Source organism: Furipterus horrens, unplaced genomic scaffold (assembly GCF_987537825.1).
Source record: "Furipterus horrens unplaced genomic scaffold, mFurHor1.1.pri manual_scaffold_3, whole genome shotgun sequence".
In the NCBI taxonomy this organism is placed as follows: Eukaryota; Metazoa; Chordata; class Mammalia; order Chiroptera; family Furipteridae; genus Furipterus; species Furipterus horrens.
In genome coordinates, this window is record NW_028327173.1 from 189,390,478 (window position 1) to 189,414,032 (window position 23,555).

General features: G+C 51.8%; 2 protein-coding genes across 2 annotated transcripts in view; both read left to right on the forward strand.

The window, feature by feature from the left end:
- The window catches only part of PSEN1 (presenilin 1), a 57,894-nt gene extending 56,512 nt beyond the window's left edge, over window positions 1-1,382 (forward strand). Inside the window, exon 12 of the mRNA XM_090271101.1 lies at window positions 127-1,382. Coding sequence (XP_090127227.1) covers window positions 127-282 — 156 coding nt within the window. The 3' untranslated portion in view covers window positions 283-1,382. The remainder of the gene's footprint in view (window positions 1-126) is intronic.
- A 19,184-nt stretch (window positions 1,383-20,566) lies between these two features.
- Window positions 20,567-23,555, forward strand: part of PAPLN (papilin, proteoglycan like sulfated glycoprotein) — a 33,275-nt gene continuing 30,286 nt past the window's right edge. The window contains exons 1-4 of the mRNA XM_090268366.1: window positions 20,567-20,874; window positions 21,005-21,145; window positions 22,014-22,074; window positions 22,415-22,517. Of these exons, the coding sequence (XP_090124492.1) occupies window positions 20,567-20,874; window positions 21,005-21,145; window positions 22,014-22,074; window positions 22,415-22,517 (613 nt within the window). The remainder of the gene's footprint in view (window positions 20,875-21,004; window positions 21,146-22,013; window positions 22,075-22,414; window positions 22,518-23,555) is intronic.

Consider the following 23,555-nt stretch of genomic DNA (forward strand, 5'->3'; position numbering starts at 1 on the left):
TAAAAGTTAACCTCAAAGGATTGTATTCAATTAACTACATTAAAACCAAGACTTGTGATTGAGTTGTTTTGCACAAAATACTCTCATGATGATGTCTGATTTGGGTCTTTTCCCCTCTCCCCCCAGGGTCTGTGCCTTACGTTATTACTCCTCGCCATTTTCAAGAAAGCATTGCCAGCTCTTCCCATCTCCATCACCTTCGGGCTTGTTTTCTACTTTGCCACAGATTATCTTGTGCAGCCCTTTATGGACCAGTTAGCATTCCATCAATTTTATATTTAGCAGATTTGTGATTAGACTCCCATGGATTTTTCTCCTTTGATTATAATAAAATCTGGGAAGAACAAAGGTGATTTTCCTGTGTCTACATCTAACAAAGTCAAGATTGCCAGCTGGACTCTTTGCAGCTTCCTTCCAAGTCTTCCTGACCACCTGCACTACTGGGCATTGAAAGGAGCTGTCTACAGAAAATGGTTTTGAACATTCATCATTGTGGTGGACTGAGTCCCTTGGTGCAGAAACTACCAGATTTGTGGGACAAGGACAAGGAAAAGTGATGGGCCAGGAAGTTGCTCTGCTCCCACCAGCAGGCAGACCCTTGGCCGCAGGTGGATTTTATCAACACTGCAGACTCTCAGGACTACCATTACCAAGGGGTTAAATGAAGTGGCCTAAGCCAGACAGGACTCATCATCTTAAACAACACGTTAAAAATCAACCCAATAAGTCTATATTGAATTCTAAACCTTTTCAGGAGGTACTGTAAGGGGAGCAGGTACCAGCAGCAAAATGGAAAGGGGGACAGGGACTCAGACTTCCACTTTCCAATTTTTTTGCTGCTGACTTATCATTTTTAAATAAGACTGTTTTTTTCACCTTGAGTCAAGTCAGATGTATAAGTTGATTTTGACAGTTTTTGTTCTCAAGCACTGAATCTCTTCCCATCTATGGTTGCCATTTGTTCCCGAGGCCAGTGTGACTTTATTTGAGGTTGCTGTATCTTAAAAGTCTTGACCTCAGGTTCCAAATTCAGTACTTTCTGGAAATAATGGAACTATAACTCAACAATTCTGTCACCCTTAGGTAAATTCTGGTTTATCCCCAAATTCCTAATTTTTAGACGTACTTGTAGGTTTGCTTGCCCCCCATGCCCCTGTTCCCCATCTCTCCCTTCCCTCACCTCAGAAGCGGTTCTCCACGCAGCAAATAAGACAGCTCTGTCGTGGTAGCAGATGGTCCCGTTTTTCTAGGGTTTTCCTCTGTGTGGTGCAAAGACTGTTGCGAGTCAGGCTGTCAGCCTTGCTGTCCTGGTTCCTTCAGCAGCAAACACACGAGTGCCCCGAGACAGTAGCATTAAAGAGAGTAAAATGGCTGGTGAAGCACTTTCTGTCCTGGTCTTTCTTTTTTCAGTACAACCCATTGTCCCTGACAGGAGGTCAGAACCTAAACCAATGGCCAAAAGCTAGTGGTTTATAAAGCCATGAGTCAGGTGTGTCAGTACAGAGCAAGAGTTCAGAGAAAGCCGTGATTGAGCTTGGTGAGCTGGGGGAGAACCAGGTGCCAAGAGGAGAAAGAAGGGTCCTCCAACAGCCAATGGGACAAAATGAGCTAATGTCCTGTGGGCAGATGAGAAGGAGGAGATCCAAATTACTCCTCAGGGACCTCTCAGTGGGTGTTTCGTGGTTTCCCTTCTGCCTGACCTTTGGCCTCAATTGACCTTTGTGTGAATTGGGCAGTGGAGTTGGGGCCCATGCAGTTCAGCTGAACAGGCACATAAACAGAGCCATCGCCTGTGGGCACACAGACCTCTACGTGAAGCTTTGCCCTTCGTTTAGCACAGACAGCCCTTAGCCACGGTGACCAGACTGTAAGCACTGATGAGAACTTAAGTTTCCCCATGTGGCTGAAGAAGACCAGCTTTTCCTCTTTCTCCTGCTGCTTTCTCTCAGCCTATCATATGATCTGGTTAGGGATTGGTTCTCCTTGGGGTTTAGAATATTTGCTTTCTGTCATGGAGTATTCTTTAGAAACTAACTCTAGGAGTTGTGTGCTGGTACTAACCTGAATATAAGTAAAAACTGGTTCAGTGTTAGGCAGTTGAGAACTGAAGGAAAAATAAGCTGTGCAGTGAAAGAGCGAGGCTGAGATTAGTAGCTTTTCTCATCTTTATTTTTCTTAGCCCCTTTTTTCCAAGATTCTCTTTCTCCTCAGACACATGGCAGCGTGAGTATTCTAGAATGACACATGATTCAACAGCTACAACAAAGCTACCTGAATCCTAATTTGTGACTTGAAGCCGTCTTGAGGGAGCCCTGATCTAGAGTAGTTTATCTGTGTGAGGGTGTCTTTCATGAAAGGCTCCACCAAGAGGATGTGTGGTGTGTGTGTTTAAATCCACCCTGTGCATTATTGCTGTGTAGAAAGACGGCAGTGAATCTATCACTTTCTACAAGATGGAACCACATCTCAACATAGAACACATCTTATTTCTTTAAATCACCAATCTCAAATGCAGAACTTTTTCTTCACATCTTTTTAGAATGAAGTCATTTCTGAAGTATTAAAACACTTGTCTTCCACCATGAAAAATCGATTCTCGCTAGAGAGAATGGTAGAAATTACACTGAGTACCGCGTCGTCACGTGGGCAGAGGGTGGCCGTGGAGCCAGACAACACCAAGGATCAGGCATGACCATCTGCTCGATAAAAAGAAGGAAAACAGTAGAAAAAAGTGCCCACCGATGTCTGGGTCTGACTGGCCTACAGAGTAGAGTGTTTATATACAGAATGGTGCTACAACTGGCCTATAGAAGTACCAGCCATACTTGGAAGATACGCAGTTTTTTCAGAGAGGGAGGGCTCACTTCTCTGATTCTCGATAGCTTAGCGTGTAGTCATAGGCTCATGGCTATCATTATAAATGGCTACATTTCTTGATCAGAAGAAACAGAAGCTTTCTGAGTAACGATACATTCATAACATTCATAGAGAAGCAGCAACTAAACAGGTGATGTTTTTCCTTTTAACTCTTGGATCCCCATTTCTGAAAGTTTCCCTTGGTTTAAAAAACCTTCCTTCCCTAACAGATGCTTGAGCAAATAATATGTTTAGTACTTGTTCTTGGCCTCAAAAAACCTTATATATGTAGTCTCGTTCATAATTTGTAGAATGTGAGATAGCAGTCAGGCTTCCATGTAAGACCTTCCAGGGTCAGGTGTCTCTGGGAAGCCTCTGATTTTGACACACACACACACCCAGTGCCCAGCCTTGCATGTTTCCCCATATGCCATCTAGACACACACACACACACACCCAGTGCCCAGCCTTGCATATTTCCCCATCTGCCATCTACCCCAGAAGAAAAAGTTCAGATGTCACTATGAAAATGTTTGTTCAATCTCTTCCATGGTGCTGGAGTCTTAAGAGGCAAAGATGGATAAGCTCTGTCCTCAGAATGCAGCTATGGTCTCTTGTTTCCTGATACATGCCATCTTCTCTAAAATATCAGGTACTTGTCAATAACCCTTTCACAGTTACTGTTATTGGGGGCTTATAACATTGATGTTATAAAGGTGACTTGATTCTTCCAAAAACCCATCCTTTCAGTAAAGTACTTTTTCTTTAAGTTTGCCTTTGGATGATCTATAAAGAACAGTTGACCCGCTGTTCTTCTCACCTCCCATGGTATCCTGAACATTGAGTTTGGGAAGAAACTGGAAAACTGGACATTTGGTTTTGCCCTGGGAAGAAACAATGTCGCCTTCCTAAGTCTGAGCCCAGAAGTGATTCTTGTAGTCTCCCGTTTGTAAAGTCCCAGAACGCAGGAGATGAAAAACAATGGTTTCCGCTCTTTACAGCCCTCTTTAAGATTGCCGAGCGGAGTGCACCACCAGGGCAGCCGCCACGCTCACGTCCCCAACGACCTGGACGGCATGATCTGGGCAGCCCTCCCCTCTGGCAGCACACACCTCAGATGTGTGTATTAAAAATCAGCCTGGGGCTGAAATGAGCCCCTTTCTTCAGTGTCCAAGCTGTGTCCCAGGGCCTCGGGCAGCTGCAGTCTGGCCCTGAGCAAGTGGGGTCCACCCTGGGTCCTGGAACGTGGTGTTAGCACTTGGGTCTGATCTGTGTAACGGGAGATTTCCCAGAGAGCAGTTTTCCTTCTATAATAAATACTTGTTGCAACAGGGCAGCTTCCAACTCAACTGTCTGGAGTAGCAAGTCTGCGACTGTGGTTTCCCGTGTGATAGGCGGGGCTGGGATGCAGATTCAGCGGGATTCTTGACTCGCACGTGCTTATTGTCTGGCTGTTGCTTCTACAGACACTGCTTTGTACATGATTCAGACAGTCTGTGAATACATCCTTTTAAAGTACCTTTCAGATTCTTGGTAAGATAATATTTTGATAGATGACTGCAGATTTTCTTGTATTTGTCAATTGAATAAAGCCCGCATGAATGCAGCCGTTCTAGTTTCCTTACCTGTAGTCTAATGTGTAACTGGAAGCGCTCAGTAATGATCAGGGAACAGTTCAGAAGCACAAATGCATTGCTTTTGTCCTTTGCTCAGTACGGTGGAGTGGATCATAGCAGACCGCATCACTGAAGGGCGCGCTATTAAATCTATTTATGAGAAGCTTCCATTATTCCTAATACGTAGTTTCTGAAAAATATTTTTTCTAGAAATGGTTAACTCAAATTGATGCAAAAACTATCAAAACAAGCATTTACAGGATGTGTGTTTTAATACAATGCAAATATTTCATGTGTAAATATTACGTAGGTCATGTCAATGGAAAACACCAGCATTACTTCTGTTGACCTGGTAGAGCATAGATTGTCTTATCACTCTATCCCCAAACTCCAGCACACCTTTCGTTTCTAAACAGTAATTATTAGCACACACGATGTTGGGAATTACTGATCTGAAGTAAGTTTGTGGTAAACAAAACCGAAGCTGACCATTGTCTCAGAAGGAAGTATAAGAGGTGAATGCATTCATGGCCCCCGTGGCGAAGGGCATTGAGAAACAGGAAAGGCATCCATGCCCTCTGGGAATCAGAGACATCCTTGGCTCTTATGAATCCTGTAGGCAGTGTCACTAACGTCCACGCAGAAGCATGATGATTTGTCCTCATCAGCTGGGAGAGGTTTCTGACTTCTGGGAGTGGTGCTCTCGATGGGAGAGAAGAAGGGCCTGGAGCAGGGAGGCCGGATTCTCTGCATCGCTGGTTAAGTACCACAGTTTTCTGTAGCCCAACCATTATCTCTGTGGCTGAGAGGGGAGGAGAAGGGGAGAGAGAGAGACTGACTGCTTGCCCCCAGCTTAGGAGCTGCTTGAAAGTGAAATGAGAAATGACAGCGTGCTTGAGTCTAAGCGAGCGCAGTTTTGACTCACTACATTGAATGGAGTGCAGGGTAAAGGAGAGATCCCCAAACGACAGGGCTTCAGATCAGAGTTTGCTCCAGGAATTAAAGTTTGAACCCAGTTTGTGAAGAAGGGAAGAGTCTTAATTAGCAAGGAGACAAAGAACATACACTAAAAATCAGAAAGAAGGAGTATGTGGGAGATGCTCAAGGATAATCACTTTTTGAGTTAAGGTGATGATTTATTCAGAAGAAAACTCAATCAGCAAACCAAATATGTTTCCATATATACCTCCTTCGTTAAGTGACTTGTAGAAACTATGGAGATCGGTGGCCTGACCAACCACAGGGACCCCTTAGGCTCGACAAAAAGGATTCTCCAGCGTGGGGGCTGGGGGGGGGGGTGTGGTATGCAGAAGAGCCTCAGAACCCAGGTTTGTGGGAGACCTAATTCTTGGGAGAAGGGGTGTGGTACCCTTGATTCCTCTGTCTCCCCCCCCTTAAATCTGTTTTAATTATGTAGTAAACCAGGGTCAATTATTCATGCAAATGAGGAAAGGATTTTGTTAACCCTTCCCCCACAGCATGCCTCCAGATGGACTGCAGGTAAAATGCTGACTGTGATTCCTTTTCTTGGGTAGCAGACTAAAGTCAAAGGTATGTATACAAGGGTGATTTAAAAGTGGGAATAACACTGGGAGCTAGATCAATATATTTACACTACACTTAAATACCTGAATTTAGGTGAGTTCTTGAATGGTGTGCCTTCCTCCAGACATGGCTAACACGGTGAGGGACCCAGAGTAGTCTCTCACATGTCTGCCAAGGAAACTGAGGGAAGGCTTTTGGGACTTTTTCCTGCACCTAGATTTCTGTCCATCAAGAACCAGAACTCGGGTGATAGTTTGTTTTTCTGTTTACTAATACGAATCAGATTTTCTGAATATGCTATAAAATAGCATTAAATCTAATTGTTTATGGACGTGGACAACAGTGTGGTGATTGCAGGGGAGAGAGGGGCAGAAGGGGGTTAAATCGTAATGGAAAATACACAATAAAATTTTTTTAAAATAATTTAAAAATTTAATTGTTTAGTGAGATGATTGGGTTTTAACTTGCATGAGCCAGGTGGATGTGAATGTGTGATTTCTTCAGATTTTCTGAAATGTTGAAAATGACCTCTGTGCCATCCTGCCTGGGAAGCCTTGTTTTGGGGACTCCTAACCCTGCTCCCTGACCTTTCCCTCCCAGTTCAGGCCTCAGCTCTGCAATAACCCCCCCAGAAGGTCACCAGTTTGAAAGCATCCAGGCTTGAGGACTCTTAACATCCCAATGGAGGGAAGGGCTTTTCTCTCCTGGATAATCTGTGGGGCCCAGAGGACACAGTCTGAGGCCACAGGAGGGTGTCCACTCTCCAGGGTGGGGCTGGGAGAGCTCAGGTTACTGCAGTGGGCGTTCAGAAGTGCGTTCTGGTGATGTTTAAGGGCCTTCAGCCTTTGTTGGGTCCCGGCAGCCTTGTGCCGGGGAGACTGCCTGCCTGGGGGTTCATGTGCTATTGATGGCCTGTCTGCCTCTGGTGATGTAGGATACTGCCCTGGAACCAAGGCGCCCGTGGCAATGACCCCGGAGACAGGGAGAGAAAGAGACCGGGGTCCTCTGCCCCTGTCCACATGTAGCAGGTCATCCTTTAGGAAACTCTTTTACTAACAGGAAAGGATTAGAATTCCCCGTTTCCCCTCTTGTGCTATAGATGAATCCATGAGATAGTCATAGACTCATTACAAGTGATTATGCAACTTTGGTCATTAAAGATCTGACTCACTGAGACACTCCAAGCATAATTGTTGATGAATTAATTTTTGTTTTCAAGTCAAATATACTGGTAAACACTTTTTGTGAGGGGAGGCGGGTGATCTGACCCAGAAAGTCTCCATCCCAGTGGGAGTTCACCTCAGACCGGGTCTGGGGGCCACCAGCCAACCCCTTTGCCAGGCCATGTGACGTGTGCCAGTAATGTGGTGCTCTGGGTCCCCTCCCCACCAGTCTCTGGCTGCTTGGGAGGCTCTGCCTGTTTCCGAGGCAGGCTCCAGCCTGCTGGAGGGGCGGGTGGGAGGAGGGCGAGGCCTGGCCGCCCCCTCCCCGGGCGACTGCCCCTGGGCTGGAGACAAGTCTGGCCCCATCTCCCCACTGGGAGCTCAGCCAACCCAGCTGTTTACCATGGCCCCTCCCTGACTCACCCCTCTGGGCCCCATCCCAACATGAGTTTCTCATTGCCCAGCCCCTTCCTCCCACACTATGTATGACCCCAGGATTCTGTCTCTGGCTGGGGGAGCCCCCCCTTCATCCCTCCATTTCCCTGAGGTTCCTGAGGCTCTCCCCTACCCTTGTCACTCTCAGAGCAAGGCAGCCTTTCTCTGCAGACTGGCTCCCTGCACAAGGAGGCTGGCAGAGGGAAGCATCTACCCTGGGGCCTCTGAGCCAGACAAGGGGAGCCACGTGGGCAAATCCACACAGACCATGGGGGTGCGCCTCCCTTGGATAGGCACCTCGCTCCCCGAAGTGTGGGGACCAGCTTCTCCAGGAGCAAAGAGGGAGCTGGGTGCACGTATTCACTGCCCCATCCCAGGCCTCCTAGGAGTTGCTCAATCCATGTTGGATGAATAAATGAAGTAACGGGTGGATTCTGGGTCCACAGGAGGGGATTTCCATGCAGGATGATATAAGCAGGGCACGTGTGTGGGAACATGGTTTAAGTAAGAACAAATGTTAACCGCATTTTGTCCTTGTTTACATGGCTGTGTGGAGAGTGTGGAGGCTGAAGTCAATTTTCCTTATCTGTTTAAGAGACCAGTATTTATATATTGGGGGTCAGGGTTGAATCTAAACAGGCTTCCTTCCCCAGAAGACATTTGTGACATCTTGAGACATGTATGGGTTTGTCCTGGGTCAATGTCACCATATTAAATGTGAGAGGAATAAAGGATAGTGTAGTTCTTAATACTTCTACCTACCCCTCATTTCACCAAGAAAAGCTCCAGAGGAACATACTTGCCCCATAAAACCAGTGTCCCCTGAACATTTATTGGAACTGCTCCCCAGAGACCATGGTCACACACCACCACCACCCCCCTTTGAATAGGAGTGTGTTATCCTCATTTTATAGGTGAGAAGACCAGTGATAGCCCCAGACTCACACATAGCAAGAAAGTGGGAGGGGCCACCCCAGCCCAGGTGTCTGCGGCCAGAGCCCACCCATGCTTCTCCCATCGGTTGGGACAGAGGGGCACCGGAGGCCTGCTTTCATCCAACTGGGTCACCTCTCGGGGCTTTGTTTCCTCCTGTGTAAAATGCAAAGTCTGACAATGTTTCTCAAGTTTTCTCACTAAAGCTGCCATTGTGTCTTGGAAATTTTAAATTTTAGTATTTATTTTTACATTTTTATTTATTTATTTGAGAGAGAGAGAGGCTCCCATTTCAGTGCCTGATTCTCCAGCCTCCACTTAGTTATGCATTCACTTGTTGAGTCTTGTATGTGCCCTGAGTAGGGATCAAACCCCCAACCTTGGCGTATCGGGACAGTGCTCTAACCAACTGAGCCACCCAGCCAGAGCCTAGTATTTATATTTATTTATATCAACCTACTGTCTTCTTTTGAAAATGAAGGAACTGTCATGCATGAAGATTAACTTGCTGGGTGTCCCAACCAGTGAGGGTGGATGCCAGACTCCGCCCCAGGCTGGCTGACCGAATAGTCTGCAAGCCTCCCAAACCCCACTGCCTCCCACACTCCGGCCCACGTGCTGGCCCCAACCATGATGAGGCTCGGCAGGCCACGGTCGTCTGCGCCTGTGATGGTGTTGTGTTAAATTTGCACAGGTCTACAGTCCCTTATTGGTAATTACGAAATTCAAAAGGCTCTGAAAATGGAAAGGTTTCCCATAAATTTGTGAGACATGGCCTGTTTGAACTCTGTAAGCCCACTGAGAGTCTTGATTGATCCTGTGCAGGTAAGTATGTACGTTTTGCTCAGAGCTGTGAGTATGTGTGTGGTTTTTTTTGTTTTTTGTTTTTGTAGTTTGTGATTGATTGGTTGGTTTTGGTCCTGATTCAGACCCCGCTGGGGGAGGTATAGCATGTACAGTTCAGTAACTTCTAAAATCTGAAAAATTCTCAGTTCAAAAACACAGTTGGCCCCAAGAGTTTCTGATAAGGGATTGGGACCTAGATACCTGTAATAGGATTATAGTTACATAAAAGCTGTAAAAAGAAAGAGCTCAGACCTAGTTTTCTGTCTTCCCGGCTTTAAGTGGCATTGTACTCTGAAATAGGGGCCCAGGACCACGGGTCCGAAAATGACCGATGTTAAAGAAGCACTGAAAAGAAGGAGATTAGTAGTATTTCCCCTCACTTAAGCTGAGCTTGGGGAGTTTGTCTCTGAATTGTGAGGCACTGCTCCTCCGACTCTCTGGGTGATGTTTGCAGGCCTTTGGCACGAGACCATGATACCTCTCAGGCTGAGAGCCATCCAGCAAGTGCAGAGGAGCTGAGGAGTGCCCTGCAGTGCGGTGGTGAGGGCCGGAGGAAAGGGTCCAGAGAGCCTCGGCTGCCGGCCACTGGGATCCTGACCCAGGGCCCCTCCCTAGCAGCCCACGGTCACCGCAGCAGCAGAGCCGAAGGTGCCCAGCCAGCCCTGCAGACCTGAGGCAGTGACTGATGACCTGCCTGCTTTGCAATAACTGGGCACTGAGGCCACTGCTGCTCAGCCACAGGCAGGGTGCCCACCCTGAGCTGAGAGGGACCCTTCAGCCCTGTGCTCTTTACCCCACACTGACCTTTGTGGGGCCTGGGTTCCCAGCCCCTCTCCCATTCAGGAAGCAGAAGGGAGAATGAGGGTGGGCACCTCCCTCCAGCTGCTTTAATGTCTCCAGGAGTTCAGGCGACAAGCTTCTCCAGAGGAGAGTGTAGCCCAGATGTTTGCTCTGTGTGTGTGTGTGTGTGTGTGTGTGTGTGTGTGTGTGTGTGTGTTCCCATGTGGAAGGAAGAGGACGATGTCTCTGCGGCTGGAGCTGCTGGATGGGGGCCAATCAGGACAGGTTTTCTGGAAAACCCCTCCCTCTCCCCCTTCATTGCTGCTCTGGTTCTGGTCTCCTGCCCCACAACAGTGTTCTGCCCCAACTCCAGTTTCCCTTTCCCAGGGTCTGGGCTGAGGTGGGGGCAGATGTCATTGAGTGCCATCTGGGAATTCTGTTCTTTCTCTTGGTTGGCCCTCATGTCTGTGGGAAGGGTCCAGAGGTCAATTTCTGTCCCCTTTGAGGATTAAACTTCCCTCCAGGGGCCAGGTGGCTTATCTATGACAACCACTTACCAGACATACTGAGCATTGCACTTCTCATGGTCTTGCATGGTGTTTCCAGGTCCTGACTGCTGTACGGCAGCAGGAGGCAGGAAGGAGGATTGGCGTAGGATCTGGAGGCACAGCATCAAGTCGAGGGGCAGACTACCGAGTGTTTTAATACTCATCTCCCCCTGCCCCTGACCTTGAATGATTGTTTCAAGGGTAGGAGAAAGTATAGTGATAAATGGAAGAATCCTCAAGTGTGAGGTGTTCCCTTTTCCTTTGGATTGCTAGTGGGCTGTATCATAGGTGATGTAACTTTTATGGTGGAAATATTTGAATAGTCAGGTTGAAAGATTTGTTTATTCTAAATCAAAACACATCAGAATGTAGTGCCCTCCTAGAATGTAAATTCCACAAGGGCAGGACAATCTGTGGGTTAGAGCCCCCAGCTTGGGAGAGCTGATAGTGCATTTCTTCCCAACTCTGTGTCTAAAGACAATACTCTTGTAGCTTGAGGTACAGCCCTGGGGTACTCCTGCCAGGGAAACTGCTGAGTCCCACAAAGCAGCACTTTCCCTCCCGAGAGCTGGTTTCTAAACATTTGCAACCACTGGATGGGTCTCTCCCCAACTTCTGGCGCAGAGTAGGCGCTCAAATATATGCAAGGAATGAATAAAGGATTGAACAACCACCACCAAGAAAGAAAGGAAGGAAAGAAGGAAGGGAGGGAGGGAGGGAGGGAGAAAAATGAAGGAAGAAGAGAAGTAGCATTTTCTATGTTCAGGTCAACAAGTTCCATGTGCCGTGAGCTGGAGGGAGAGAGTGACGCTTGTTTTCTGGGGGTGGCCGAGGATCTGAACGTCCCACCTGGGGAAGCCGCCAATTCTGCTTTCTCGGGTCCAGCAGTTAGGGCGCAGATGCACTCCTGCTGGGGTTGAAGTCTATAAGGACCATTTCGGGGGCGGGGTGCACGGGTCAGTGTTGCCTGAAGTAGTGGCTGCAGTAGTCTGGTGTCCAGCTGGCCAGGTCCTAGCCAGAGTGCTCCTGGGTCATGAACTATGACTTTGGCAGGGGTTCCAGCCCATTTTGGTGCTTGATTCTCCTCCAGCTTCCTGTCAATTCTATGAGCTCCCAATGTTTTTCCTCTAAGCAACTTTTCTGTTTCAGTTAATGAAGTTCTTTCTGTGGTTTCCAACCAAGAACCCCATGTGTCACGTCTGGTTAGATGTGCAGAGGTCTATTGGGGGAAATGCTAATGAACTGGAGGGAGCAGGACCAGGGAGAGCCTTCAGGATGCAGACCTAAGGCATGGCTGCTGGAAGCTGTCAATCAACCATGCTTCCCACACCACGCTCTCTTGAGAGATACCATTAGGAGCAACTCAAACCTCTGGTACAGGGCACAGTGATGAAAGAGACGGTTCCTTGCCCTTGCCAGATTCACAGTGTAGAGGGAGAAAGAGACATGTATCACTGTTGCAGTTCACAAGGACACAGGGTTGTGTATAGGGAAGGCTTCTTGTAGGAGGTGCTTCCTGAGAGCCCTGAGGCTCTTGGGTTTTTGCCGTCTTCGTCTTTGCCCCAGCTTTCCATCCCTACCCAACCTCACAAAGAGATCTGGTCACGTCTTGGCCACTGCCCTGGACCTGCAGTCTGCAGAGCTCATGAAGATGTAGGGAACCCAGGAGACAGATAGAGGGAGCATGGGGCAGAAGGAACTTTTTATTGAGCACCTAGTAGGAGATTAACAGAGCCAGTTGCTCCCCTACTTTGTTAGCCTCTGTGTGACGCTCAAGTGGGCCAGTTGAGGCTTAAGGAGGTGACATGACCAGTTCACACAAAATGAGAGGCAGAGCAGGTTCCCACTCCACATCTGTCTCTCCCACTGGGCTGCCTCCACCCCCCTGCTGAGGGGAGTCTCATGCAGCTAGTGAGTGGCTCAGCCAGTGCAGAGGGGAAGATATAGTGGGAGTGATGGTCTTACACTTTTTCCTGGGATCTTCTTTCTAAGCCACCTTTTCTTGTGTGCACACCAATTGTGTACACTGTGGGGTTTTTTTTTAATTTTTTTTTTTTTTATGAACAACAATTATGTGCTGCCCTTATGCTCACAACATCCTTCTGAGGTAGCAGGATTTGGGGTTTGAAGACAAGTCCTTGCCCAAGCCAGTAACCGCTGGAGCCTTGCTGTGGGTCCAAGACTGTCCCGTGGACTGTGTGTGGGTGAGGAGTAGGGAATCATGGGCCTGGGTGTCAAAGAAGGGATCACGGAGGAAAAACTGGAACGGTTCAGGAAGATGCCTCACTGCCCAGCCCCCACAGCAGGAGAAGCAGCTTCCTCCCACTTTACAGGGGACCTTTGACCAAACTCAGAACATTCCTGGCTGATGGGGGCAGGGAGTGGTGCTCTTTGAATGGAAGAAACTATGTCCCTTTTCTAGAGAGGCTTCGGTAATTCCACTGCCTCTTCTCTGGCAAGCTTTATCTTTGCTGAAGAATTCTCACGAGTCCCCAGGGGCCCTGCTACACAGCTGCCGCCTCTCCTCTCTCCACGGATAGGCAAGAAATGGGTCAGATTTAAAATGCTGTGTTTCAGTAAGCATTTCTCTGAGCACCAGTGCCGGCCCAAGGAGATGGTGTGCAGGAGCTGGGCTTCTTACGGGGTGGGGGCGCTGCGGTGAGCTCCCTGCTGCTGACTTCTCTGCCCCAGTGGAGACCAGGAGAGAAATGACCCATGGCTCCATGGCTGGGGTAGGCAAGGGGCTGAAGACAGAAGAGGGTGAGGTTAAAGCAACCTCCCACCTCCCACGTGCCCCAGGGCCAGTGCTATTTTCCCCAGAGATGGTGTTTACCAGTTCCAAAAAGGGGATGGCATGCAGAGTGCCTTGGCTGAGAAAAAGGACAGCTAGGAAAGGGAATAAAACGTATCACATTTATTGAGCTCCAGCTTGATCCCAACTAGTACCCTGGGCACTGGTGATAGGGATGCGAGCTTTATCCTGAGGGACCTTACCGCTGAGTCAGAGAGACTCAGGTTCCTACAGCGTGACGCACCCTCTGCCAACTGCAGCAGAGAGATAAGAAGGCAGGGGACGCACACTCTGCTTCCTGTGGTGTGGGGGAGGCTTCTGGAAAAAATGACGTTTTACCGGGGCCTTGAGGGATGAGTAGGAGTTTTCATGGTAGAGGGGGTTTCCGGGGCGCACTCTGGGCAGTGGGAAAAGCCAGCTGGGTGGGGGGAAACAGCAGCATGTGTGTGGAAAAACTCCGTTGTGGCCAAAGTATGGAATTCCGGGGGAAAAGGCAAGCAGGGGCTGGGCACAGAGATGTGTTGTATGGAAGGTGGAGGTGCAGGGGGTGCCACAAAACTGGAAGGCTTGAGCAGAACGGGAATGGGTCTGGGAGGGGGCCTGAAGAGTGGAGGACAGGCAAGGCTTGGCTCACACCCAAAGGGACAGAGGCCCCGGGCATCACCGGTCACTGTGGTGGCCTGTCCACGGGGCATGTCCTCCCTCCGGTATTGGGGATTATTGTCAGCCAGACGGCGTGGGGGGAAATGGGGCGGGGAGGAAGCCAACCAGCCCTGGAGAGAGAAAGTCCAGCCTCCGCAGGCGTCCCGCGTGGCCAGGCCGACCTCCCGGACTAGGGAGGGGGCGGTACCAATGGAGCAGCCCCGCCAGCCCTGCGCGCGGGGGCGTTCCTGGAGACAGGTAGGACGGCAGCAGAGGCGGCCGCAGGCGTTTGCCGGGTGTGGAGGAAGTGAGGAGCCCCGAGGAGCCGCCCCCGGCTCTGTCCGCAGAGGTGGGAGCTGCGCCGGTCACTGCTCTTGACCGCTCGCCCTGGGGCTGGGGTGGGGACCGCCAGCAGGAAGGAGTCTCGGAGAGCCGCGGAGGCAGTCACTGGGCTGACGGACGCAACTCTCGCTGCCCAGCGCCGCCGCCTCCAGTCTTCTGGGATCTTTCCCGGTCGGTCGCCGAGGATTCGAGGCGCGGGGACTCGAGGCGCAGTGCGCCCCCTCCCTGGAGGTGAAGGATCCTGCGGCCCCGGGTCCTTCGCTGGGGCCGGCAGCTGCCCGGCCATCCCTTGCCGCACGTCGGAAGCGGCCACTTGGCGCCTTTGGTGGCTGCACCGGCAGGGTCCCTGGGCAGGTGGGGGCGGGAGGCCCGCATCAGGGTGGTGGTGCGGCCGCGGGGGCGCCCCTGGGGCGGGCGGACGCTGGGAAGATCCTTGCGTGGGGGACGGACGGAGCTTTCCGCGTTCGCATGGGACGGTGTCGGGGTACGACGCGCGGGAACCCCAGGCGCGAGCTCCGGTCAGTCCCACGCGGAGGCGTCCCAGTTATAAGTAAAGTGATCTTCCCCGGTCCTTTCTTCAGTCTCTCCCTTGGTTCTACTCACCCCGCCCCTGAAGGCAGTCTCCTCCGGGGAAGCAGCACCTGCCGCTCACCTCCGTCTGAGCCCTGGAACCGGGCTCGGCTCCCACAGTAACGCCCCCTCCCCTCCCGCAAGCTGCCGTAATTACCGGGGGTGCGGGCGCTGGGAGCTAGGAGGCAGCCCGCCAGCCGCCTCACCCCCACTAGCCCCGGGGCTCTCTGATGTGACTGTGAAAAGAATGACTAAACGAATCACTGCTGGTGCTAAATTAACGGAGCATGTACGTCGTTAAATGTGCCAGGGTAAACTCTGCTGATTTGGCTTATGTTTGCTCTGTGTTATCCACGTAAACTGAGGTCATTTTATACTTAAAAAAAAAAAAAAAAAAAAAACAGTTGCAGATTTTAAAATTTAAGCGCACAAGTCAGCACTTGTTTAATGTATTGTACTGAACGGGGCATCTTGCTCACGTCATTCTCCAGCACAGTGACATGCACACACACGCACACGTGCCGCGCACGCAGCACAGACGGAACACACGCCAGACTGCGCCCAGACACGCCGCACGCACTGCCCGTGCCCGCGTTACATGAACGCACACGCCCCACTCCACAAGGCACCCCGTCCACGAACACGCCGCGTTGCACACGTGCACATACCGCACGCACACCCTGCTTAAGGAACCTGCTGCGGCGCTGCCCCACTACAGAGAAATACTGGCTTGGGTTTAAAGTAGGATACGATTAACATTTTTAAAGCATTTAAACTGAGTTTTATATGTCTTAAGAGACATTCAAAAACCTATATTAACGAGTTTTTAAACAATTCGTGTAAAGGCTTTTTAAAAAAGGACTCTTGCTGAGTTAAAAGTGGATCTGATGGTTCTAATCCTGATCTCCCTGTCTTTCAACAAGGACGTTTAATTGTCCTCTTTTTCCCCTCTGAAACCCTGGGAGGAGTTACTCTTGAACGTTTACAAGCCAGTTGTAGACAGGCCTTTTTCTCGCTCCGTTGGGTGAGTGGCGCGGCCGGTGCTGCGCCGCGTCTCACCGTGTTCCCTCCCGTCCTTCCCGCTGCGGGCCTCGGGGTCACCTGTGCGGAGCGGGAAGGGAATGAGACGCCCCCGCCCGCCGCGCTCTTCACGGCGGTCTGAGGCTGGGGCCCCGGTGGGGCGGCGCCTGGTCTGCTCCGCCCGCTCCAGCCCTGGCCTCTCCCGCAGGCCGAGATGCAGCTGCTCCTGCTCGTGCCCCTGCTGCTGGCCCCGGCGCAGTCCTTGGTGAGTGCGGCCCCGTCCGGCCAAGGACGACCCCGGACGGCCCTGCTTGGGAGATGCGTCCTGGCTGGAGCCCCAGTCCCCTGCCCCGCTCCGCCCCGTTTCCCTGCGGTGGCAACAGTCTAGTAGAGGGTCAAGGTCCGGGAAGATGGGTGGGAGGAGGCGAGCCTCCAGCCTGAGCTCCTTCAAAAAGAGGTGAGAGCCTGAGGCCAACTGGCCAAGGTGCCCAGACCTGCTCGCATCGTGGCTGGGAGTGCAGTTTGCAATGGCAGGAATAGCGACTGCCAGCACCCTCCCTCTTCAGAAAGTGCTGGGTGCACGCTAATGCTGGGAACCCCTCCCTGGAGTGGTCTTCCAAGGTGGAAGGAGGGGACCAATGCTGGCACCAGCCAAGGTGCAGACTAGGCGCCGTTCCACCAAGTCCTGCCGTCTGCCTGGGACCAAACTCCGCCATCCTTCAGCCGTTCGGGTGCACCCCTGGGGGTTAGCGTCTAGGACCTTCTGAAATGATGGGAATGTTTCGTACCTGTGCTCTCTGGTAAGAACCACTGTGTTCACCTGGCTGTTGAGCACACGGACTGTGGCTAGTGCGACCGAGAAGCTGAATTTTTAATTCAATTTGATTTACATGAATTTCAATAGCCGCATGGTGCTAGTGGCAACCGCACTGGCGCGCACTTAGTGTGGACGCAGGAAGCCAGCTGGTGGTCAGAGCAGCTGTTTTATTAACAGGAGCCCGAAGGACAGGGCTCCCTGCACAACATAGGTGAGTCCTGAGGAGATAAGGGAATCCTTTAGCTTAAGAGACCTCCCTTTAGGGAGGGGAGGGTCTGCCCAGCTGGACTTGGTCCTGGAGGCAGCTTCCCCTCCAAGTTCTGGCTTGGCTGAGAGGGAAGGCACAGAGGCAGCCCGCCCCGTCCTGCCCCAGGAGAGACCCACCGCCTTGCCTGTGAGGCAGGCTGGTCAGAAAGGACCGCGAAACTGTTGCTGCCTTGGGCAGGGAAATGCTTCCCCTGTGGAAATGTGAGTTGAGGCTGAGAAGGACCCCCCAAGGGCAGGCAGGGATGGGCATCAGCAGTGGGCAGCCACACTTCTCCAGCGCCCCACTGGCCCGGCACAGGCCGCAGTCAGAGCAGTGATGGGCTAGGGCATTCCCTCCTCCTGTCCTCGCCACCAGCCACCAGACTCCCACTGTCATCTCTGCCGTCCCTGGTCCTTGCTCCCTACACGCCACATCTGCAGTCCTTAGCGCAGGTTTCCTCCTGGTACCTGTGTGCATGAAGGCCACAGCTCAGTGGAAGGGGTCACGCACCAGTGCCAAAACCACAGGACGAAACCCAGAGACACCCACTAATGGCTGCAGGACCTTAAGCAAATCACCAGGCCACAGATTCCTTTGATGTGAGGGCAATAATGCCCACCACGGGTTGCTGTGCGGATGAAATGAGCCAAGGTCCCCAAAGCGCCCTGGGTCCTATTAGGTGCTTTCTCCCTTAGAAATAGCTGAGTAGCCTTCCCCTACCTCCTTAGCAGGGAGGTGAGCTCAGGTGGGGCTGAGAACTCTCCTGCCCCCTCTTCCACTGTCTGGAGGAGGGTGTGGCCCAGGCTCAGCGGCCCTGGTCCTGGTTCTGGCTGGGCAGGATCCCCAAGATCCCCAAGCAGTTCTTGGGCTGTCCTAGTGCTGACAGGGGTCAGCTGGAACAGAGCAAGTAAAGGGTTGAGAAGGAATAAAGCAGAGATGTGGCTCTGACCCCACGCCCCTCGCTGCCCACGCCCACCCCCACCCCAAGCCAGTCCGGGAGGCTTCCTGAGACAATGGACGCCCAGCCCCCTTGCCTCCCTCGCACCCGCTCACAGCCTGTCTCTTATGCCCCGCCTCCCTGTGCACGTAGTGCAGCTGCTCCCCCCCCCCCCGCCCCCCCGCCCCACCAACAGCGCAGCAGGAAAGGGGGCTCCTTGCCCCCGTGGGAGCTGCAGAAGGAGTGGGTGGAGTGCTGAGAGCAGCAGGAGGCAGGTGAGGACAGGCCAGGCGGAGGGCGGACTGGACCTGCTCATTCTGGCCTCACACCATCAGCGGGTGGTTTGGATAACTACAGGGGAACAATGGGCTCTCTTTCCCCAGAGAGGCAGTGTGGAGTGGTGGACAGGGCACGGCTCTGGGATCTGACAGGCTAGGACCCTCAATCCCTTCTGCTAGTGGCCCTGGGCCAGGGGCTGCCTGCCCCACAGACGCTGCGGAGGGTGAGGTAAGGGGATGTTTGCAAGGCTTGGTACTTAGAAGGCCCTGTGTTCAGCCCAGTCCTCCCCCGCCCCATCCTGGCACGCACAAGGTAGCTGGCTGGCAGGGATGCCCCTTGTTGCCTTGTCCCTGCCAGTCAGCCCAGCCCTGTCCGGGGGAAGGGTGGGTTGGGGAGACTCAGTGCCTCTGTTTCAGGAGCAAGACTGACATCCAGACAGGCTTTGGTCAGAGGGTGATGAGCAACCAGACTAAGGACAGCAGGATGGGAAAGCAGCAGTCTGTGGGTAGCTTCCAGAAGTCTTAGACTGTGGTGATAAGGCTGTGTGTGGGGTGAGGGGGCGGAGTGCGGGGTGGGGGGTGCTGGTCGTCCTGGAAAGTCACCTTCCACCCTCGACACTCAGTATCTTCCCCTTTAAAACAGGAACTTGATCAAGTGAATTGCATTTTAAATTTTATTAAGAACACCTTGATATTCTGGTTCCCTGGTTTTTCAAAAGCTTGGCCATTTGTCCCAGTTAGAACAGAAGGATAAGTAATTTGAAGAGTGAAAGCTAAGACCTTTGGTCTGGCTGGCCCTTCCCTGCCCGTCCTTCTTGGTTTTGTGAGTGGTTTGTTGTGACTCAGGGTTCTGGCTCTATTAGAAAGCAAGGGTAACCAGGTTTGGCTCCGGGGTGTTAGAGCTGAGCTGTGGGTGAGCTGCAGGTGCATCACCTCACCTGAGGCCTTGAGAAGGTGCTGGGGGCTCACAGCAGGAGGAAGAGCTTGCTTTCCCACATTAGGGCTTGAGTTCTTTCTCTAGAAAATAGGAGTGATTTTTTTTCTTTCTTGAGATTCTTACGTGGTGATGCCTTAAAATAAAGTCCCCTTCCAGCAAATAGGACATACTTTCAGTACCCCGCTGCCTCCTGGCAAAACAGTGAGGTCATCTAACACCTGTCCAGCTCCTTAGGACTCATCTGTGTCGCACTTGGTTCCCCTGGGGAGGTAGGTGGGAGCAGAGGCCCGGGGCGGAGCTGACCTGCTGTTGCGCCCTCTTGTTCCTGTGTGAATCCCTCTCTCTGCCTCACTTTTCTTATCCGTGCCCTGGGGTGATACTACCCACCCCCAGGTTGCTGTACAGATGAAATGAGTCAAGGTTTAGAAAGTGTCCTGGATCCGAGTAGGTACTTTCTCCCTTAGAAACACCTGAGCAGCCTTCTCCCTCCTCAGCAGTGGGTGAGCCCAGATGTCAGGTTGTTCTGAGGATTGAGTGAGAGAACATGTGTGTAGCATGTGGGCGGACTTCTGATGGTCAGATCTTTCCGGTGGGAAGCTATCTATTAGCATGATATTCCTGTTATGGAGCCCCAAATAGCAGTCTTTCAACAAGAGAGATGTGCTCCCTCTCTCACTTCAATACCCAGAGGTCAGAAGTCCTGGCTTGTTCGGTCTCATGAAGTCCTCTAGGCTCCAATCCTTCCGTCTCTGCTTCACTGTTTGAAGCCGCTGTTCCTAAATTACCTCTCAGTGTAGAAGGCTGCTCCAACTCCAGCCGTCACAGCTGCTTTCCAAATAACAGGGAGGCGCACAGGAGAAAGAAGGAAAAGGACTAACGCACAAGTAGCCTCCCTCTTAAGGACATTGCTTGGGGCTACTGCCCGACACATCTCATTGATGAGAATTTACTGGTTTGGGCACCGTGAGCCGCAGGAAGTCTGGGGAATGAAGTTTGGGCCGGGGCAGCCTGGCAGCCTGGCATCCAGCTATAAACGTCAAGGGCTCTCTCATACTAGGAGAAGGGGAAGATCGATATTGGGGGAGTCCTGGGAGTCTGCCCTAGATTGGCAGTAAGAAACCACACCTCTCTCCCCTACCCCTACCCCTTCTAGGATTAGATTAATAGGTCAGAACTACAGAAGCTTCCAGAAGGGAGGTCACCACACAAGGCAGAAGCAGGTGCAACAAGGCCTGGCGTGGCTTGGTGCTGCCTGTGGGTGACATGACCTGCACAGGAGGGGCGCTGCCTGCCGGAGAACCGCCCTGTTCTTCACGCCCTTTTCTGAAAAAGCCTGCTCTGCTGACCCAGGGGCTCCCACGCAAGACAGTCTTTCCAGACCTCCTGATTGTCAATGCAAACTCGGACGAACCAGTGGACGGCATCGTCAGGGGGGTGGTTCTGTGCCCCCAGCTGGGTGGTTTCCGCACTGCGCCTCGCAAAGAGCAAGAGCTGCAGGTGGTAGCTACCTGGACAGATGTGAAGACCTGCTCTTGGCTGGCTAATTCTGTACATTCTGTTCAGGGTGTCCAGTGCTGATGCCGAGTCCTAAAGAGAAAGAGCACCCCAGACTCCCCGAATGGGTTGGGGAGTGTTGTTTTTAGGCAGGGGGCTGCGGTGAGCCTCTGAGTGTTCCTGTGGGGGCTCCATGGGCTGACTCAGGTTCCTGACCCTGTCTCCTCCTCCGGCTCCCCAGGTGAGGCGGCAGAGCGATACCTGGGGCCCCTGGGGTGACTGGAGCCCCTGCAGCCGGACCTGTGGAGTGGGCATCAGCTTCCAGGCACGTCCCTGCTACTCACAGAGGTAGGGGAGCTAGAACAGGCCAGCTTGTTAAAGCAGGGCAGGCGCCAGGGATGGGCTGTGTCCTGGGACAGCTCTGGGTCACACAGGGAAGACCCACCATGCAGTAGATTTGTCCTGGGAGCTGCATGGATGGTGCACTTGAAGTCAAGTCATTTCCAATGTACTTACACTTGATTTCCATAATCAGCTGTATTTCGGAGGAGATGGAGCCATACCTGCTTCAACCACCCCGGGTCTCGAGCCCCTAACGCAGTGTGAGCAGAAGGCAGGTGCAGAGAATTCTGGTTGAATCAATCATCTGCAACAATGCTAACCTGTGCAGTTTCTCCCACAAGTGACTTAAGACCACTCTGTGTCCTGTGCTCTGATAGGTGCTATAGAGGGGTGGGAACAAAAAAAGGGGTGATGATTCCTTGCCTGTCAGTGGGTTTAAATTGCTGTCCCCGAGAACCTGGTGTGAAGAGAAAGGTGAGATACCGTCCTAAGCACCTTGTACTCATTGACCCCTTCATGGGCAGGATAACCTTACCAGGTGGCGATATGTTACATCTTACTTTATCTATGAGAGCAGAGTTTGGGGCTTCCCTGGAAAGTTGCCTTCAGAGGCCGAGTGGTCCTGAGTTAGACACACTGCAGCATAGTGAGGCTTCTGAGTCTCCATCTCCCAAATACAAACAAGGGCTCAGTGCACCTGCCTACAGGGACTGATGTCTGCGGGCACCCCCCCCACACACATATGCACATCAACTTGCTATACCTCTAGCCTACAGTGGAGCTCCACAGAGGCTGGGGGCCTGTGGGAGAGCCCCATGAGGGGTTGGGGTACTGGGTTATGGGGTTGGGACTTTCTGATGCTCTTGTCCTGCAGGAGAGATGGGGGCTCCAGCTGCGTGGGTCCAGCTCGCAGACACCGCTCTTGCCACATCGAGGTGAAGCCCATTCTGGGAAGGGAAACCAGCTTCCTCGACCCCCTTCTGGGCTGGCGTCTAGGCCCCAGGGTACCTGCCTGTCAGTGCACATGTGGGAAGTCCCTGAGTCCCTTCCTTACCCTCACCGAAACTACAGAAATCACAGCTGGGACAGCTGTCCCTTGAGCAGCCAGCCCAAAGCCCTCCCCTATCCCTGGCCTCTGGAGGGGAGCCCTGGGGTCCACTCTGCCTCCCCAAAATTGCAGCAGGAGTTGGGGGAAAGAATCCATCTTCCCTGGGACAGAGGGGGCGGCAGACTCCAGGGATGCCCCCGCCCTCCCTTGCCCCCTGTGTTCCGCAGAGCTGTCCTGCCGGCGCCCGCGACTTCCGGGCAGAGCAGTGCTCTGAGTTCGACAGCCAGGAGTTCCAGGGCCGGAGGTACAAGTGGCTGCCCTACTACGGGGGTAAGTGCGGGTGGCCTTGGCTACAGGCGTCCCTGCGGTCCCACCCTGCATGTTCCTGTGCTGGTCCTCATCTTTCTGGGATCTCTTTTACACTTTGACTTTTCATTTCACATTTTTTTATTACCATCTTATAGACACTGTGTCAATTACATTTTAAAAATTCACAAGGACCCCAGCATGCGCCCATTGCAACACACCAGTCAGTGGTGGTCATCTTGAGGCCTTTCTGTCCTTTCCCCCTCTATATACATGGTCTTAAAAATTTTTTTTTTTAACTTATTGACTTTCAGAGAGAGGGGAAGCGGAGGGCAGACATTGATTTGTTGTTCCAGTTATTTATGCATTCATTGGTTTATTGTTAGATGTGTCCTGACCGAGATCAAACCCACAACCTTTGGTGAATAGGGACAATGCTCTAACCATCTGAGCTACCTGGACAGGGCCCCTCTGTGTACATTTCCAAACAGAGCCATGGCTGTGGCTCTGCCATTTTCAGTCCCGCTTTGGACTCCGTCCTTGGAGCATCCGGGTGAGGAAGTGCAGTGCTGAGCTGGGCCAGAGCCCATGGGCTCAGGATCTGTGGCCCAGAGGGCTGGCTCTGGGTAGCTTTGAGGAGGGTGTATGTAGATTGTTAATTTTTAGAGCAATACAGTTCCAGAAAAAACCCACTAATGTGTATATAATTAAACATTTCCAATGAGTCAGAAGATACTGTAGGATAATTTGTTTGAGTATTCTTTTTCACTGCTCACTGCAAATGACTCCTGGGAACTCGATGGCACAGTGGATTCCAAGTTACTGAACGTTTCTATCCTCTGTGTGCTTTGGGCAGGGGTAGTGGGTCTCAGCTACAGGGGGTGTCCCAAGTGGGGACCATTGGCATTCATTGCTCCTCCTGAATTCTGAGGTAAGCAGATGTTGAACATAATTTAAATATATCCATATTATAGAAACATTGGAAGGCAGAGAAAAGGTTAAAGAGTCATGGAGGGTCCTGGCTGGTGTGGCTCAGTGAATTGAGCACTGGGCCTGTAAAAC